Below are 19144 nucleotides of genomic sequence, written 5' to 3'. Positions count from 1 at the left end.
CCACGGCCCCATGCATACGCTCAGGGTCCCAGAGAGGACGCATGAAATGAAGTGAGAGAGCTCTTGATACTGTAAACGTCATAGCGCTGAGAATGCAGAGCCCCAGTGACATCAGGGCAATGGAAGCAGGGAGCCGACCTCTGGCAGCTGCCCCAGGATTAGCGTGGTTCTGCAGTGGTGTTTACATTACGAGCTTGGTCACCGTTCTGCTGGCTTCGGGCCCGAGGCATCAGCTGTCATGATCATTTGTTCTTGGCAGGCCACTGTCTAGATTCCAGCACACATGAGTCCCCCACCCCGTCTCTCGTTCCAGGATCCGGGAAGGGAGAACGGATTGCTTTTCCCTCCCCATTGGCTGGTCCCCAGAAGAATCCTGGTGTTTCTCCCAAATGCTCGGTCCCAAATCCTTTGTTCTGTGCTGGAGATGCTTCCAGCTGGAGCGGCTCACGGCAGCCCAGCGAGGGCAGAGCTGTGCTGGGGGCAGCATTGGGGGTGGGCTAGACCAGTGGACAGGCTCTGAGGGGGACCCGGGCCCAGGGCCAGGAGGTTCCCTCCCCACCTCCTCTCACTCCCAGTGCCCCCTGTGGGAGGTGGCGGGAGAGAGGGGCCGGCACACAGGATCGGAAGCCCAGTGGAGGGGCTCTGGACTGTTGCCACGATTGAGGAGAAGTGGACTCTGCTCCTCTTGTCCCATCCCACCTCTGCCCTGGCCTGCTCCAGTGATAGAAAAGGTGAGACATGATAGCGTGAGCTGAGAAGCTTAAAAGCTCATCCGAATATTACTCAGTCATCAAAAAGATGAAATAATGCCATTTGCAGCAACATAGATGGACCTCGAGATGATCACACTAAGTGAAGTAAGTCAGACAGAGAAAGACAAATACCATAAGATATCGCTTATATGTGGAATCTGAAATATGATACAAATCAACATATCTATGAAACAAAACCAGACTCACAGTTGTAGAGAACACACTTGTGGTTGCCAAGAGGGGGATGTGGGAGGGATGGAGTTTGGCATTAGCAGAAGCAAACTATTATATTTAGGATGGATAAACAACAAGGTTCTACTGTATAACACAGTGAACTATATTCAATATCCTGTGATAAGCCATATATGAAAAAGAGTATATATATGAGTGAGTCACTTTGCTGTACAGAAGAAATTAACACAACATTGTAAATCAACTATGCTTTAATAAAAATTTTTAAAAATGCTCATCTGGGGACCACTGGGACCACTGACACCATAACAGCTTCCACGACTGCCCAGAAGTCATTCCTTGAAATCTCTCCTGTGTGCCAGGTGCTCTGTGAGGCCCAGGGCCACAGAGAGTAGGGCTCCAGCCCTTTAGATAGGCCTGTCCTCCTTGGGGACCACAGTCCAAGGGGAGTGACAGTGGCTGGCGTGTGGGCACAGGGTGGCCTGACCAGGCTCTGGTGCTCCCCTGAGCAGTCTGTACATGGTGATGCCTGAGGGTCCTTCCAGTTCTGAGATCTGGGGGTTCTGCCGTGGTGCTCTTAGAGATGGGAGGGATGAGTGTGAAGGTGAGCTTCAGGGATGAGAGCGATGGGCCTCTTAGAAAGGAAAAGATTTGGCTGGTATTTGGGGACACCACGAGGAGAACATTTTTGCTGAGGTGGAAGAGAGTTTGTGTCGAGAAGCCTCGGGCTGTGATTTGCAGAAGAAGGGGTCAGGTTGGGAGTGATTTTCAGGGGGTCCCCAACAGAGGGGGCTGCCCATCATGGTGTGTGGGGCTTCCAAGGGCTCTGAGTTCACTCGATTCTGATGAGATTAATCAGACAGCAACAGTGGGCTGGAGAGAGAGGCTGGAGCCAATGAGTGAGGCAGTGAGGAAGGAGTTAGACACATGACATGGGAACCACCTGGATGTCAGCCTTGAAGGGGGCTGGGCAGAGGAAAGGGAGGAGTCCAAGAAAGCTCCAGATGGTTAACCTGGATTCCTGAGAAAATGACAAAACGTCAGATCCCAAGAGTGCACCACCCATGGGCAGCAGTGGTTGAAAGAAGCACTTGATCCTCAGAGCTCCAGGCAGCATGGCCCCATGAGACTCAGGCTGGCTGCATTCCAGGCTCTTCTGAATCGGCTGGGCCAGTACCACCTGAGGATATGACTAAGGCTTGGAAATCAGCACCCGCCTTAACTGTCTACCCCAGCTTCTTCCCAGTTAATCTCTAGTAAAGGCCTTCACTAACCACTTAGTTATGTCTTAAAAACTCTCCAAAAAAAAAAAAAAAAAAAAAAAACTCTCCATGTGTAGGATGTTTTTTGGATGTGGCTCTCCCTGAATTGGAAGGGTGATTTCAGAGCCTGGAATAACCATCTCCAAATAGTTCTGATGAAGCATTGCGAAAAGTGAGGTACAGATGGTCAGGGATGGCCTTGCCACTCGAGGCTTCCCAAGCCTGTTGATGTCCACCATGTCACTGAATTCGCTTATTCCTCACTACAAACGCCAGAGGAAGGGATTTTTACTTAGATTTTATGGAACCAGGACCTGAACCTAAGATCTTCCATATCCATCCTCAAACCTCACCTTCCAAATGATCTCTGCCACCTTGATGCCTTACCATCAGGGTCAGGCCACTGGGCAGCATCCTGTCTTTGCCAGAATTACTCCCGGGAAGGTCCATATGTTGGGTCACACCCACATCAGAGCGAATAAAACAAATGGAGGGCACGGTCCGCGGTATCCTTGACCTGCTTGATTCCCAGAGTGCTAGGTTACCCATGGGGAAGCCTGGAGGGAGCAGAGAAGAGTGAAAAGGGATGGAGTGGACTGGGGGCAGGGGGAGGGTGACAGCCCAGTGACAGCCCGTGACGTACAGAGATCCAGGAACCGCTCTCAGCTCCCTTTGCTGCAGCTTTGACCTGGCCAGGAGATTGTCGGAATGGGCATCGTTAAAGCTCATTTGCTTCCGTACTCTTGTCTTTGCTGTAGAATCTTAGGCGTGTTCCCAGCCGTTCCTGTTGTCCAAAAACCGAGGTCACCATGGCCAGTCTTACTTTGCTTTTCTTCCTAGAAAAGAGGAAGATGACTGCAAACCCCAGTCCCCCTTAAGTGATCTGTGTAACTCACAAGTCATCGTGTAATGATTTGTGCATTTTTCAGCTGCTGATTACTTTTTTCCCTGTGCGCATGCCATTAATGCTTAAACAGCTGTCCACTTTGGTTAGGGTCTGCGGACAGTGTCAACTTGGGGAATGTATCAGTACATCTTGATCTTGGCCACCTGGCTGTTTCATGTGTATTAACACCCTCTGATCTCATATACTCATTCAGTCATCAAATATTTATTGTGCAAGACATGACTGCTAGGCTGCGAGTATACGTGCTTTGGTTTCCTAGGGCTGCCATAACAAAGTACCACAAGCTGTGTGGCTTAAAACAACAGAAGTTTATTCTCTCACGGTTCTGGAGACCAGAAGCCTGAAATCAAGATGTCCACAGGGCCGTGCTCCCTCCAGAAGGTCTAGGGGAGGATCCTTCCCGGCCTCTTTCTGACTTCTGATGTTGCCAGCCATCCATGGCGTTCCTTGGCCTGTAGACACATCACTCCAGTCTCAGCCTCCATGGTAACCTGGCCTTCTGCCCAGCTGTCTGTGCTTTCTCTTTTTATAAGGATGCCAGTCATTGGGTAAGGACCCACCCTACTCCAATCTGACCTCATCTTAACTAATTACATCTGCAAAGACCCTGTTTCCAAAGAAAGTCGAATTCTGAGGTTCCAAGTGGACGTGAACTTGGAGGGGACACACTTCCACCCAATGCAATACAGTTTGGGCATTTTCCTTGGTCCTTTTTTTTTCTCTCATCGAGCAGCCAGAGCAGGGAAAGTTAGAGTCTGGATCTTCACAGCCAGTACGAGGATGTCAAGGATGTGGTCTTGTCTCAGGGAGATGGCCATTTTCTTAGGAAAAAGAGAACGCGTACTCCCGTGACTGTAAGACCAGGCAGTGTGAGATAAACGTCAAGTGGCACCCAGGACGTGCATTCAAACAGGCCGTGCCCACTTGCAGCAGGAATGATAGATCAGAGAAGGTTTGGCCAAGAAGGTGGTCATGAGCGTCCCTGAGGGGCAGGTAGCCATAGGCGATTGACATGGAGGGCCCCCCTGGCTCGCCAGTCTGGGAACAGCAGGCTGCTGTGCGGGAAGGTTCGGGTGCATTCTGGGAATGGCAGGAGGTCTACATGAGGAGCAGGGCAGGGTGGGCGGGGCCAGGCAGACCTGAGTTGAAACCACGGCTCCCTCACTCGCTAGTTGGCTGTGTAGTCTCAACACCCAGCATGTGGGGACTGAATCTGATCACACAAGCTAGAATCCCTGCCGTGATGCTGTACCCTCGCCCTGGAAGGAAGCCTCGCTAAGGAGCAATTAGAAACCTCTTCTTCCATCCAGGTGCTCAAGCCAGAGATCTGAACCTGATCCTGGCCGCCTCCCCTGCCTTCACCTAGTTTAGCCAAGGTCTGCCTCTTCTACTTCCTAACAGCCACTCATATCCCTCCCCACGGCTACTTCCCTAATACAGGGCTCCGCCACCTCGCACCTGGGGCGCAGCCTCCTCCTTGACCTCCCTGCCTCTGCTTTCCCTCTGTTCCAATCCCTCTCCAACACTGCAGCCTGAGCAGTCTTCCTCGTGTGCAGATATGACCACACTCTTCTCTCAGGCCCCTTCTGTGGCTTCTGGTGCCCTCAGGGTCAAATTCAACACGCTTACACCAGACCTCCAGGACCCTCCACTTTCTCACCCTTCTTATCCCATCATGGGACCCCCACCCCCAGTTTCTAATCCCATCATGACTCCCAGATCTCTTTCTTATCTTTAAGCTCTTATAGGGATTGTTTCCTCCGCCTGGAACTTTCCCCTTTTCCTCTTAGTTAAGGCTGTTACAACAATACCACAGACTGGGTGGCTTACACAGCATTCCTCTCTCACAGCTCTGGAGGCTAGAAGTCTGAGATCAGGGTTGGGTTCAGATGAGAGCCTCCTTCCTGGCCGCAGATGGCTGTCTTCTTGCCGTGCCCCTCTGTGGCAGAGAAAGCATGCTCATCGGTGCCAGCGTGAGGAAGGGAGGGAGGAAGAGTGCTCTCTGGGGTCTCTTCTTATAAGGGCGCTAATCCCATCATGGGGGCCCCACTCTCATGACCTCATCTAAACCTAATCATCTCCCAAAAAGGCCCCATCTCCAATACCAGCACGTTGGACGTTGGGGCTTCAACATATGCATTTGGTGTTGGGTTAGGGGAGCCACAGACATTCAGTCCATAACACACTCCCACTCCTCTCTTTACTTAGCCACCTTCTGTTCCTCCTTGCAATTTCACTTTGGATGTTACTTCTTCCGGGAAGCTTTCCCCGATTCCTACCTCCCCAGTGCAAACACACACACACACACACACACACACACACACACACACGCACGCACACACACGGCTGGACTAGATGGAGCCCTGTGTACATCCAAAGCATAATGCCGACCCTTCCTCTTTTTAAGAGGGAGTTTCCTCCACAGGTGACCTACTCCAGAAAGCCATCCTCTAACCTTAGTGCTGTTTGCAACCCTTTCAGGACCACCGGGCCCCAAAGGCGATCAGGGGGATGAAGGGAAAGAAGGCAAGCCTGGAACCCCTGGATTACCTGGACTTCGAGGTAATGGGGAGGCCCCTGGGAGGGCACTGGACATACCAGGAAGGGAAGGGGCTCTGCTATACATCCCTGACCCTCTGTTTTCTCTTTGGTATCGGTGATGGGGCTCCTGGGACAGTGCCCAATCAACTCAGCTTCAGATGCCCTGTTCTGTTAAGAGACTAAGAGGTTATTGGTATAACAGTAGGATGGAGCAAATCCTTTTCCATAGAGAGGACCAGGACCTGAAGAAAAAGGGTACACATGAGGCTCACAACTCCTTGAAGCCACTTCCCACCCCAGCAGCCAGGGTCCCTGTGACCAGGGCCATTGGAAGGTATTGAGGGTGTCCCCTGATCCAGAGCAACCCATCAAGTATGCTGTGTCCCCTCAGTGTTTCCTGAGTCCCCAGCACCTGACTCCCTACCTCCTGCGGAACCTGCCCCGGTCAGCAGATACCTGCCCTCTCGTGCCCTCTCCACCCTGCTACATGCACTAGTGACAGCCCGGAGGGTCCAGTAGCTGGCAGGGAGGGTACTTTGGGGCCTTCTGGAAGGGGTATGTTCGTCTTAAATGCCTCGTCTCAGGAGTTCCCGTTCTGTTACTTTACCAAATTTTGCATCCCAGCCTGTCCATTCCCGAGCCTCTGCGGTGAGCAGCGTTTTTCTAAGGGAGTGTAGAGTCTTCTAAGTGATGTAACAAAAGGGGAGGTTTATCAGGGGAAAGGTGTCGGCTTATTTATGTCAGGAATTATACCTCCAAACCACCCCCTTCCTAAGTCTCTAAGGAGGCTGAGAACAGGAGAAGAGGCAGAGGCTGGTTGAGGCAGAACCCACGGCCTGGCCTCCACCTCTCAGCACAGCTCCCTAAACTCAGAATCAAGGATGCCCAGGGGCTCCCAGAGCTGTGGAACCTCCTTTTCTGCCTTAGTCAATGACAGGATGCAGGATCCCTGGGCATATCCTGCAGGAGACACAGAATGCCGTGGCAGCAGGGCTGTTGGGCTCCAGGAATGTTGCGTTAGGGAAAAAAATAAATCAAGCCCTCGTCTGAGGTGCTATCACCCTCTTGGGGCCCCCATCCTCTTCCAGCCGTTTGATGTTTACGGCGGAGGAATCATAAGTGCGAAACAGATTTCTCCGTGTCATGGAAAAAAGGCCAAAGGAAACCAACTAACATTTGAAGCAGGAAAGTAAAATTAATTAGTTCATTAGAGTGCCCTGCTTTGCAGAGATAACTGTGGGCTTAGGTCAGACCTCCAGGGCCGAGGCCTCACTGGGTGAAACCACTTGTTGACTCCGGCTTTCCATGGTGATGTGCAGCCAGTGCCACGGGGCCTTGTGGCCAGGAGCCCTGGGGACTGATGTGACAGCAGCCTGTCTGCCCCAGTTACTGAGCTTGCAGACTTCCTGCCTCCTCTTCAGCCTACCTTCCCCTGCTCTACACTTCCCTGTGTTTACCACAAGGAAGGGACCTTGCTGGTTTTTTCTTACACAGGATGGGGAGTGATTTAATCTTCCTCCTACCCCAAGTACCAGTAAGCCCTTTTCATCCAGCTGAGATGAAGCCGACCAAGCAGGGATAGGACCCTGCCTCCAGCGCTCTCTGCTGTGTGACCATGGGCAGGTTACCTAACCTCTCTGGGCCTCAGTTTTCTCATTGGTAACACAGGTGAAATAATACCTCAGTTTATGGGGAGGATTAAATAAGATACGTAATGGAAAGCACCCAGAACAGTGCCTGCCACGTTCAAAAGGCTCCAAAAAATTTTGCAAGTCTAAATCTCTAGCAAAGCTAGAGGTATAGAGACAGCTTCCGAATGAGGTTGGCACCTCCACCATCACTCACAATAGAATTGGACCTTTCGGGGGGAGGGGTTCAGCCTCACTGGATAAAAGGTGCTGACGGGGAGGGTTTGTGCTGACCTTTTGGACACTGTCTTTGTAGCATCTTTAACTCAGAAGAATCAGGAAGCAGGGATAGCAGGAGGATGCGTGGTTGAGGTCTGTGGCTGAGCCAGACGATGGCCTCTGGGGGCCCTTCCAGTTCTGAGTCTGAGGCTCCAAAACTTTCTTGTCTCCCCAGGTCTGCCAGGGGAGAGAGGGACCCCAGGACTGCCCGGCCCCAAGGGCGACGAAGGGAAGCTGGGAGCCATGGGACCGATGGGCATGCGTGGGTTCAAAGGTAACAACGCATCTCAGCTCACCCTCGCTCACCACCAGCCCCTGCACACCAACGTGGGCACTGGAGTGTGGACCTGGTTCAAATTCTAGTTCTTCCACTGAGAAGCTGAGTGACCTTGAGCAAGTCACTTAATCTCATTAGGCATCAGTTTGTTTTCTTTTCTTTTCTTTTTTTTTTTTCTTTTTGGCTGCACCGCAGGGCTTGCGGGATCTTAGCTCCCCCAGCCAGGGATGGAACTCGCACCCCCTGAAGTGGAAGCGCGTGTCCTAACCACCGGACTGCCCAGGGAATTACCATTAAGTGTCAGTTTCCTCATGCCCAAACTAACAAGCCTCGTGATACTATATTTCACAGGGCTGTCACGAGGATCACGTGGAACGTGTATGAGTGAAAACACGGTAAACTCCAAAGCGCTGTAGAAATGCAAGGGAGTGTTACTATTGGTTGCAGCTCGGTGATGTAACCAGAGGAAGCCAGGTCAGGAGAGCAGGCTTGCAGGAGAAACACAGACCCAGGATGGCCTCCTCCCCCCAATACTGCCAGATTCCTCACAGTTCCTCATATTCTTTTTATTCCCCAAATATTTAAAACTTTAATCAATCCTCAGATTTCCATTGCCAATAGTGTTTCTTCTGACTTTTTTTCCTTCCCATTAAAAGTCATCTTGCTCATTTTCAGGGAATCCCACTTTAGAGTCAGTCCCGTCTTTCCACGTTCATTTCAAGAGTGTCCAGACCTCTTAGCACCATTGCAGAAGAAAAAGAGGAACTCGGATACTCTTTCCCCAGGCTCTCTCACTTGTTAAAATGAAAACTAAGAAAAAGAAAAGTACTATTAATCATTCCCACCCCACATCTAGGATGACCTCTTAATCTAGGATCACTGGGAACTTTTATTCTACTTTCTGGTTGGTGATTAAACAGACTGAGGTCTTCCTTCCTTTTATGATCCACATTTAAAAAAATCGATTTTAAAACACATTACAAAAGCAGCACATGCTTATTGAAAACAATTTAACGATACAGAAATGTATAAAGTATAAAGTAAAAAGTGAGTGCCTTCCCCCTAGGTCTCTTAAGGGCTCATTCTTCAGAATAACTACTGTAAACACTTTGGAGCACATCCTGCCAGACCCTTTTCCAAGCACATTCATATTTACATATATGTTTGCTTTTGTTTTTTTCAAAACTTGGAACACACAAGGCATCCTCCCCTGGAACTTGCTGGCTTGCTTTTTTTTCATGAGAGAATATACCATAAGCTTTTGATTTGCAGATATCTTTCTGGAGGCAATTGGATGGAATTCCCTGGTCATTTTAATGTCCCCTTGAGTGGTGTCAGGACCCTTCTACTTCTTTGTAGAGTGGGATGCTAGCTGAGAAAAAAGCTGTGTTGTTTTAACCATATCCTGGGAAGGAAATTCCACAATTCCCTGGAAACTCTCCCCCGTGTTTTATAGCCTCCTCCACTGATAAATCTGCCTGACATAGAACCTATGTGTCTCCCTTTGTAACTGAAGACCCTCCCCGCCTTTTCTCTTTCCGTGCTTATTAGAATAACCTTGGATTTGGACTTCTGAAACTTTGGCTGTTTAATAGGAATATCTTTGCTTTGTCTTCTTCCTGTGGGATACCATGTACTCCTTTAGTCTGTGCTGCGCTGCTCCTCTGTGCTTTAGTTGGAGGGAATGAAACTTCTCTGCTTGGTGCCCACCCACCCTGCTTCCAAGGGGGACCAGAGTAGGCAACATAATTGGCCCAAGCTCTTACCCTTTCAGCCATGCATGCCCTCCAGGGCTGCGGGCTCCTCCCTGAGGATTTCTCTGGTCTTGGGTTAATGTTTCCTGCAGGTAAGACTTTATTTACAATTAGGATTTATTTCCATTTCTAATGCCCGTTTTCCTCCTCTGTTTCAGGTGACCGAGGCCCAAAAGGAGAGAAAGGAGAGAAAGGAGACAGAACAGGGGATGCCAGTAAGGAAATTCTGTTGGGGTCACTGGATTCTGTGTCAGCACAGGTGTAGCTATTGCCCAAGCAACCCAAGTTTCGGTGGCTGGAGGCTGGGGCTCCAGTGTCAAAGGAGCTCCCTGTCCACTCCAGGGCTCAGTTGATCCAGCAAGAGAGAATTATACCCCAGGGGCACAGGCCACATTTCCAGACATGGTATAAACCCAGTGGTTGTGTGGGAGGGACTGGAGGCAGACTGCATGGGCTCCCTTCCGGCCGCCTCACTATGTAATTTTCTCGTCTATAGAATGGGGAGAAGAAGCATTCTTATGTCATAGAGTCATTGTAGAGAATTAAATGAGTTAATCCATGTAACAGGTGGTTAGGACACGTGGTTAGGACTCAGTAAGTGTTTGTTATTATTATCCTATGTAATACACCAATTTAGACAGACTTACATCATTGGAGATGCTTGCTAAAATTCAGTTACTGACCTTGTGAAAATTCAGCAAGACCTCATGGGGAAAGGTGTAGAGGCGAAGCAGAATCCTGTTTGTTTTCCTCCTCTGCCACTAACTGAGCAGTGATGCTGGAAATCTCATTATCTGGAAGACCACCGAGGCCAGGAATGGGCGTCTTTCCAACGAGGGTCCTTCCTAAAATGTTTACAAGGGAAGCCAGCTTATCTAGTTATGACACTCTTTTCCAGGGTTTATTTCTCCCACAAAGGTCTACATGTAGAACCTTGGAGAGAGTGCCAGAAAAGAGCGAGCCTCCCAGCCAAGTTTCAGTGAATAGAGTCTCCTAGCCAAGATTCAAAAAAATACCACCGTATAGTATCTGTTGGGCTCTGAAATGCTGCCATCTGGGTGAAGGCTCAAGCAGTTTACCCACTTCTAGGGCATCTGGGCCCTGGTGTGGGGCTGCCTAAGAAGGCTGGGCCTGGGGAAAGGGACAGATACCACTGTGGATGCACACTTTGGACCCACATTGAGGGCTTCTCGAAGGCTGATCTTCGGTTTCAGTGGGTCCTTAAAATGACATTTCCATCCCAGCCACGCAGGACCAGGAGACCTTGCTGTTGAATAATGCCCTTCTCCAAGGTCCCTGAAACTTTAACTTGCCTCCTACTTCCTCTACCCTTTGCTTTCCCGGGGCAGTGATTAAGGATCAAACAGGAAAAGTGTAGGGGACAGCTCTCTGTCGCTCTAAAGTGATGGGTGTACCTGAGGAGGAGGTACGCCTGTGTCTACCCTGGACTCCACATGCCCACCTTACCTCAGATGCTGTAGTCCACAAAGCAGTCTATGTGCTTCGCAGTCTGTCTAGCATTATGGAGAGTCCCTTCCAAGGATAGCCAAGGGCTTAACTGGGAGCGACCCGGCTAGATGAGATCTGCTGGACGCTGCAGGAGCCAAAAGAAAATTTTGAAGGCAAAGGAAGGGGGCTAGATCTGACCTAGGATGTCTGTGATAGGTCTGACTCGCGTTTATCTAAGGGCTGGGCACCAGTACTCTGTCTCCTGAATGCTGCCAAGGCAGCCGAGAAGGACCGTGGCATTTAGCTGTGTGAAATAAATAACTCCTGATGGGGTGGCAGGAAGGGAGGGACTGTGGAAAGGTAACCTCTGAGAGGGGAATCAGAAACACTGCCCGTGTACCCAGGGGTGCTTGTCAGGACTCTTTGACAGCTGTTCCCCAGCTGACTCGAGAGGATGGTGTGGTCTGAGCTAGCCGAGCCTGGGAGAGGTGATGGTTGTTAGTCACCATTCACCCCAGGGATGCTCGCGTCACTGTTTACCTTGCCTCTGTGGGCTCAGCTGGGTGGGCTTTGCACTGGGATTGGGCTCTGAGGCTAGGGGCACTGTGTGTGCGTGACTGGGGGGATGGGGGCTGCTGGGGGTGGGAGCTGAGCCACCTGGGGGCGCTCCCCCAGGCACGGGTGGGGAGCCTGGGGAAGGGCAGCTAATCCGCTTGACCCTGGAGCCTATTGACTGCGCCGCAAGAGGCCCGTGTCAGCTCTGGATGGCCCCTCCTCGGGGACTGCCCTGAAGATGCTGTAACAGCCCCCTCACAAGACCCCAAAATGTCTCCATTGGTGATGGAGCTGGAAAGTGGGGACAGGGACGGCCCCATCGACGGGCGGCCGTACACAGCGTGGGAGGCACAAGGGACACATATGGGGATCGCAGAACCACCAGGCTGGACGGCCCTCCATCCATCTCCCATTCTCAGAGACCTGGAATGGGGAGAGGAGACACCCAAGGCAGAGGCTGGACGGAAAACCCAGGCCTCGGCCTTCTCTGATTCTGGAATGAGAGCTCAGGCCCCTGGTCTTGAAGAGGAGGGTTGGGCTCCTTAAACCCCCTAGAGATGCCTCCACTTGGAGATGTGGATGGAAGGGCCTAAGGCTGAAGGGGGGCCGCTGAAGCAATTCAGGGCTGAGACCTGGGCCTTCCCATGGCCTCCACCCTCTGGCCTGCCTCTGCTCACGCCAAACCCACACTGTAGTCAGACTCCTGGTTAGGTTTCTAAGGAACTCTGGTCCCAGAGGCCTTCACTGGATCCCTGGGACTGAGGTTCTGAAGAGGGAGCCAGGGATCATCTTTCAGAGAAGTGCGGAAATTCTGACCCAGGCTGAGTGCCCGCTTCTGGGGGGTTCTTAGTCATTCCCTGGGCCCAGGGCAGCCCCACCGTGAGATCCAATGGGTGGGAAGAAGGAGTTCTCAGCGCAGGGCTCCACCCTCCTTCAAAAAAGGATATAGTGGAGGAGGCAATCCTCCTCTGGGAGCCCAGCTTGCACCTAAGGCCTGGAACCTTTACCAAACACCTCCCACCTTTAGCAGCGACATCCTAAAGCTCCAGCAGGTGGGGATGTTACTACGTTAAAGGGATTGATGAGAAAAACAACAAAGACCCCCGCCTCAGGTTAGAATTGGAAATTAGGGGTTTTCCTTTGAAGAAGGCGTTACAGAAAAGACTTCTCAGGACCCCTGTTTTAAGTAAATATTAAACTATTTTTCAGAACAAGATCTTGTAATTGTTTACCCATGTTTTGGCCTGGAGTCATAGGGTTTTAGAGTCACAGGGTTTGGATGGTGTTTCAAACCAACTCCTCTGCCACCCTGGAGCCCACCGAACGGTCCTCTGAACAGAGAGCTGGAGAGAATTCCCACAGTCCCCCAGCTAGGTCATGGCCAAATTGGGGCTAGAATACAGAGCTGTTGATTTCTGCTTGATGAGAAGTAAAGGTGTTTGTTTGTTTGTTTGTTTTTAATTTTTATTGGAGTCTAGTTAATTTACAACGTTGTGTTAGTTTCAGGGGTACAGGAAAGTGAATCAGTTACACATATACATATATCCGCTCTTTTTTAGATTCTTTTCCCATATAGGCCATTACAGAGTATTGAGTTCCCTGTGCTATATACGAGGTAAAGGTTTTTTGTTGTTGTTTGTTTCAGGCAAGGGTGATATCAGTCATTCTGTTAGATGTTTGGCTTTTGAGAGTTTCGCCAGGAAAAAAAAAAAAAGTTACATATACACATCTCAAGACAGAAAGACATTTGTTTTACCCTCATATATGGTCCATTTGCAAGAAAAATAAATAGTATTTTTGCAGCTAAGGGGTGGGTAAAGGATCCAGTCTTGTTTAAGCCCCACAGCGTGAATTTCAAGCAGGATATAAATTCAGATTGTTTAAATAACGTTTCCTCAATTTGGTTTCACATGGAAAAAAAGTATGCAGAATGACCCAGGGGTAAATTCCAAGCCAGTGCTTGTTGATAGCTATCGGTTGCATCTCAGAAAACTTGAAAAAATGTTTAACACCTTGTGTGTGTTTTCAACACTTAGGGAAGTAGGTTTGTGTGTGTTTGGCGGGGAGGGGAACCAGTGGGCACCCCAGCATGCAGTATAAGCTCAAAATAAATGATCAGGATGGTGGTTTCTAGACAGTTGTTTTTTTTTTTCCATTGCTACTGAGATGTCTCTATCTCTGTTTTAACAGGTACTCATTTGGGGGGAGGGGGGTGCGCTGCGTGGCATGCAGGATCTCAATTACCCGCCACGAGAGATCGAACTCGTGCCCCCTGCGGTGGAAGCGTGGAGTCCTAACCACTGGACTGCCACGAAATTCCTCCTATCTCTGTTTGAGAATAAGGGAGGCAAAGACAGTCCTTTGGAGTCCGTGAATTCCCTTCCGCCCATCCCTGTCCCTAGAATTGGCGGCACTGGGTGCCCCATGGGACCTGTTTGAGCACCAGAAGATAGCATTCTTTCAGGCCTGAGAGACAGAGCTACTGGACCTTTTATGTATAATTATATTTCTTTATTAACTCAACTGCCTGTACATCTTATTCCTTATACAACTTTAGTGCCCCAGCAACAACATGGTTTAAAAGTAAACCACACTTCCAAGAAAAGCTAAGCACTCACACGAGACTTCTCACCAGCTTGTACCTGGTACTCTGGGGAGTAAATTCTCTGTGCCTGACATTTCACTTAATTCTCCAGTCCTTCCTATTCAGGAGGCATAATGACGTCCCTGTTCGAGAGATCAGGAGGCTGAGGGTAGAGGATAAGGAACCCGCCCAGAGCCACCGGCATTCATCAGGGGCAGAGCCAGGACGCAGATCGGGTCTGTCCACCCTGGAGCCTGCCACCAGTCCTGCTACCATCCTGGATTATCTTTTACTCTTTTGTTCTCTCTGGCCTTTGACGTGGGCGTCAGCATGGGGTCCTTATGGGCCACCATCCTTAGTGGGTTTAATATGAAAGCGCTAATTTCTTCCTTAGCAATGCTCCCTTTTTTAAAATTTATTTTTTAATTGCAGTATAGTTGATATAAAACATATAAGTTATAGGTGTGCAACAAAGCAATTCACAATGTTTAAAGGTTATCCCCCATTTACAGTGATTACAAAATATTGGCTCTGTTCCCCGTGCTGTACAATACATCCCTGTAGCCCTTTTTTTTTTTTTTTTTATAAATTTATTTATTTATTTTTGGCTGCGTTGGGTCTTCACTGCTTCACGCGGGCTTTCTCTAGTTGCGGCGAGCGGGGGCTACTCTGTTGAGTTGCGCGGGCCTCTCATTGCGGTGGCTTCTCTTGTTGCGGAGCACGGGCTCTAGGCGCGTGGGCTTCAGTAGTTGTGGCTCACGGGCTCAGTAGCTGTGGCTTGCAGGCTCTAGAGCGCAGGCTCAGTAGTTGTGGCACACAGGCTTTCAGTTGCTCCACGGCGTGTGGGATCTCCCCGGACCAGAGCTCGAACCCGTGTCCCCTGCATTGGCAGGTGGATTCTCAACCACTGAGCCACCAGGGAAGTCCCCTGTAGCCCATTTTATACCTAATACCTTTTCACCCTCTATCCCTGTATTGCCTCTCCCCCTTCCCTCTCCCCACTGGCAACCACTAGTTTGTTCTCTATATCATTGAGACTGCTTCTTGTTTGTTATATTCACTAGTTTGCTGTATTTTTTAGACGCTCAGTTACTTTTGAGAGACTTTTCTCCGTCTCAGAGTTCGCTCTTTCTTTCACCAAGCCTTAACTGCCTCCCCTGCCTTGGTGGCTCTGGGATAGGCCAGACTAAAGTTTTCAAACCGGGGATGGGGGTCTCTGCCTCTGCCAGTGAAGCCTCCCCCCTCGTGGGCGTTTCGCGTTCTTCGTGACTAAGCGATCGTGCCTTCCTTCGTCCCTTCTTTTATCCTCACATAGCGAATCTCTGACAGATGCAAACATCACAGGGTGGGTGGAGATGGAAAAGTGGTTTTTAAATGTTTCTCCCCCTACGCTTATGTCTGGTGACTGAAAATACACAGACACACAAGACTCACTGAGAAAAATTGTCCCACAGCAAACACTGTCTCCTGTGTTGGCTGGAGCAGAGTGGGGGACACCCCAGATGGAGAAATGAGCACAAGGATGTGGAAAATGGGGAACACTGGGCACCAGATGAAAGCTGAGCAGGCAGGGCCTGAAGCCCGCGGATCAGAAACCGGGCCAGCACAGCACGGAGCTGGCTGTGGAAGGGGGCCAAGGCAAGAGAAGGTGAGGGGGCCGCCCTCACTTTTGTCGTAGAGAAAAGGTACATGTGTGGCAGGAAGCAAACGTTTAGGCAAGAGAGCGTCAGTTATTCACTTACTTAGCAAACATTCATGGAGGCTTCGCTGGAGATCAGGCTGTGGCTGAAGGCTGGGGAGCCCAGATGAGGAAGGCCTGGCCTCACCTTGAGGAGCTCCCAGGCTGGCAGGTGACAATCCTAGGAGAGCATGGTGAGGATTTTAGGAGGCGACTATACAAAGGGAGTCACTCAATGAGGTGTCTCTGACCCAAGTCTTGAAGGGCAAGTAGGTGTCCAGCCGGTGCCTGGAGAAGGTGAAGAAATTCCGGGGAAAGAGAACTGCGCGTGAAACAGCAGAGCACTGTCTGATAAACCCGAAGCGTTTGGTACAGCAGAGGTTTGCGGAGCAAGAAACAAAAACTAAGGCCAGAGGGGGTATTCAGGGATCTGTGCGCAGGAATGCAGGCTTGGTCTCTGGGCGACCCGGACGGGCTCTAAGCAGGCTGTGGCGTGGCAACAGTGGGAGGTGACCGGCCAAGCGGAGAACCAGACTAGAGCCAGGACCCAGGCCGTGACAATGGAGCCCCAGGCATCCCTGATGGCCCTCAGCCCCTCAGCCAAAGCCTGCACCTGGCAGGCTGGCCCTTCCCCCCCGACGGGAAGGTCCTCGTTCAGGGCCGGGCTCCCCCGCTGCCTCTCCGCCTGCTCTTGGCTGAGCTGCTCTGCTTTGAGAAAGGCCTGTTTTTCAGAAACCCCCGTTTCCTGAGAAGAAGAGGGGACGGGCGGGCTGTGGAGCAGCAGTGCTGAGATCCGGGTCCCCTCCAGACCCGGCCGTGTGGCCCTGAGGCCACTCGCTGAGCCCCTCCAGCCACAATTTCCTCTTTTCTCTCCCGTTCTGTGCGAAGGATGGGATCTGGCCCCGCTTTGCCAAGAGCCTACCTTAAGCCTTCCAAAAACCAATCCAGTGACTTTTCCTGAAAGCTTCCTAGTGACCCCTTCCAGGAGAGCTTCAAATCGCTCTGCCCAGAAAGCAGCTCAGTTCCGTTGAACCCAAGCCACCCTTGGTTTGATGGCTTCAAGTAGATCCAGGAAGGCCTGGAAAAACACGAGGGCTGGCTCCTTTAAGAAGCCAGGGGGCGAAGTGGGAGAATGTGGTAGGGGAGGTGTGCTGTCTAAGATCCACGGACACACTCCCGGCTTGTAAAACGGAGAGCGAAGAGCTGCGGCTTGGGCCCCGGAGCAACGCAGCCCCCTTGGAGAATCCACGCTGTCCCCAAGTAGCAGAGGATGCTAGGACGTCCTTAACAGGCCCGCTAGTATTTGTACTCTAGATACATAGATGCTGAGTGAACAGACGCAGGAGCCCGCTGAGGGCCAGGGGGAGAAAAATGAACAAGCCAGTGTTTGGCGTTTATGTAGAAAGTGAGTGTCCAAGCGATGGAGCGGCACTTGGAGAGGTCTGCTGCTTTTAACTGTTAGGCTGGTGGGTACTACTCTTGTAGGTGGAGGTAACCAGTCTGTCCCCTAAGCACCTGTTCTTTTTATGATGAGTGATCCAGGGAGCGTGTCAGCACCGTCTGCGCGTCTCGCATGCCCCACACTCGGCTGGCACTGCTCAGCCCATCCCCCCGGGAGCCCGCAGGACCACAACATCCTCGACTCCCTGGCCAACAGGCGTCGGTTTCTGGGATCTGCCCTAAAGAAAACTTGTAGGAATACAAACCTCAGATCGAGGGTGAGAGAGGCATTTTCTACAAAAACAACGCCTTGGAACCACTGAAGAATTGAAGTTTTGGCCTTTGATGTGGGTTTTGTACGAGGAAAGTTTTGAGACGTACGTTAAAACCGGGAATGATTGAACTGTTTATTGAGAAAGCAACTCAGCCAGCTCAGGAATTGTTTGTAATCCCCGTGACCCTGCACTCACTCATTTTAGGTTGGGTGGTAAACGTGCTGCAGGCACTAGATTAAATCCAGGAGGTCCCCGCTGCCGTGTCTTTTTGATGTAACTGGATCAGAGTTAGCTGCCACTGCATTAACTTCATGGCTCCACTTCCTCTCGAGTCCTTTGCCTGTCGAAAAGCCCCTCGGGGTGTACTTGGAAACAGTGGTCTAGATGGACTTACTTCCCCTAGCGCTGGATTTCAGCCGCTCTTCTAAAGAGTGCCATTGTGGAATTCTGATGGAACAAAGAGTAGGCAAAGCCTGTGGACGTCCCGGGAGGTCTTGTGGATGCTATCGTCAGGGGAGCTCACGGCTGATGCTTCACCGACTCAAAGGTTGGGCGAGTCCTTCACTGCAGTGGCCAGCACCATCCTTGGGAATTACACTGAGCTCAGTACTATTTACTGAGAACTGACCACCCCGGTCCCTGAGCTCCTTATATTTCAGAACTCTTTAAAGTATGTGTCATTATCCCATTTAAACAGATGAGGAAACTACTCTGAGAGGTTAAATTACTTGCCCAAGGTCAGAGAGCTAGACAGTGGTGGACCCAGTATACAAGCAGGTATGTCTTCAAGGGTTTAGAATATGCAGATGGGGAAGCATCCCAGCCAGGGGTCTCAGACCTTGAACTTGGAAGAGAGCAGTACCAAGAGAGAGGAAACAGGGAAGGGCGGGGACACGGTGAACAAAGCCAAAGGGTGTGAAAGAGCCTTCTTAGGAAAGGCCGCTAGTCTTGGTCATGAGCCCTAGAGCTAAGGCAATGGTCCGTGAAGGCTTTAGAGGGATGCTCTGTAAACATCAGCACCTCCTCTCAGCTCTACCCATGACAAAATGAGGGTTCAGGATCATGGCCTTTCTCCCAGCTCTACAGCATTTCTTTCTAGTCCTAAAGGCCTGTTGACCCACTATGACCCCTCCCTGCCCTTCGAGAGGCCGAGGAGCAAAAGCAAGGCAAAGGACTCACCTGTCCACCCAGGCCGCCCAGTAAATTCCTACAAATCCAGCTCCAAGCAGAGCTTCTGGGCATTAGCAACATCCTCCCGCTCTGATGGGGTGAGCCTCTGCTTCAGGACTGGGCAGAGAAAGTGCTTCGTTTATTATTTGATCAGACGCATTTTCATTGAACACCTGCTAGGAGCCAGGCGACCACGGCTAGGGCATTAGAGGAACAAAGTCAGCCAAGACAAACTCCTGGTTTCCAAGGAATATGCATGGGGAGACCAGTGGGAGAGTCAACAGTTAAGAAAAAAATCCAGCATAAAAAGTACAGTGATAATTGGGAGATACCTCTGCTATTCCTTCTGTCCAGTAAAGTCCCGAGTACCCCCATGTGACCCCCAGTGAAAGACACAGCAC

The 19144-nt window shown here is 50.7% G+C and overlaps 1 protein-coding gene across 1 annotated transcript in view; it reads left to right on the top strand.

Annotated features, from left to right (window-relative positions):
- The window catches only part of SCARA5 (scavenger receptor class A member 5), a 117300-nt gene that overhangs the window by 73333 nt on the left and 24823 nt on the right, over positions 1 to 19144 (top strand). The window contains exons 5-7 of the mRNA XM_032635296.1: positions 5595 to 5675; positions 7737 to 7835; positions 9751 to 9807. Of these exons, the coding sequence (XP_032491187.1) occupies positions 5595 to 5675; positions 7737 to 7835; positions 9751 to 9807 (237 nt within the window). The remainder of the gene's footprint in view (positions 1 to 5594; positions 5676 to 7736; positions 7836 to 9750; positions 9808 to 19144) is intronic.

This window comes from Phocoena sinus, chromosome 6 (assembly GCF_008692025.1).
Source record: "Phocoena sinus isolate mPhoSin1 chromosome 6, mPhoSin1.pri, whole genome shotgun sequence".
NCBI classification, from domain to species: Eukaryota; Metazoa; Chordata; class Mammalia; order Artiodactyla; family Phocoenidae; genus Phocoena; species Phocoena sinus.
This window is presented reverse-complemented; position numbering and strand designations above follow the sequence as displayed.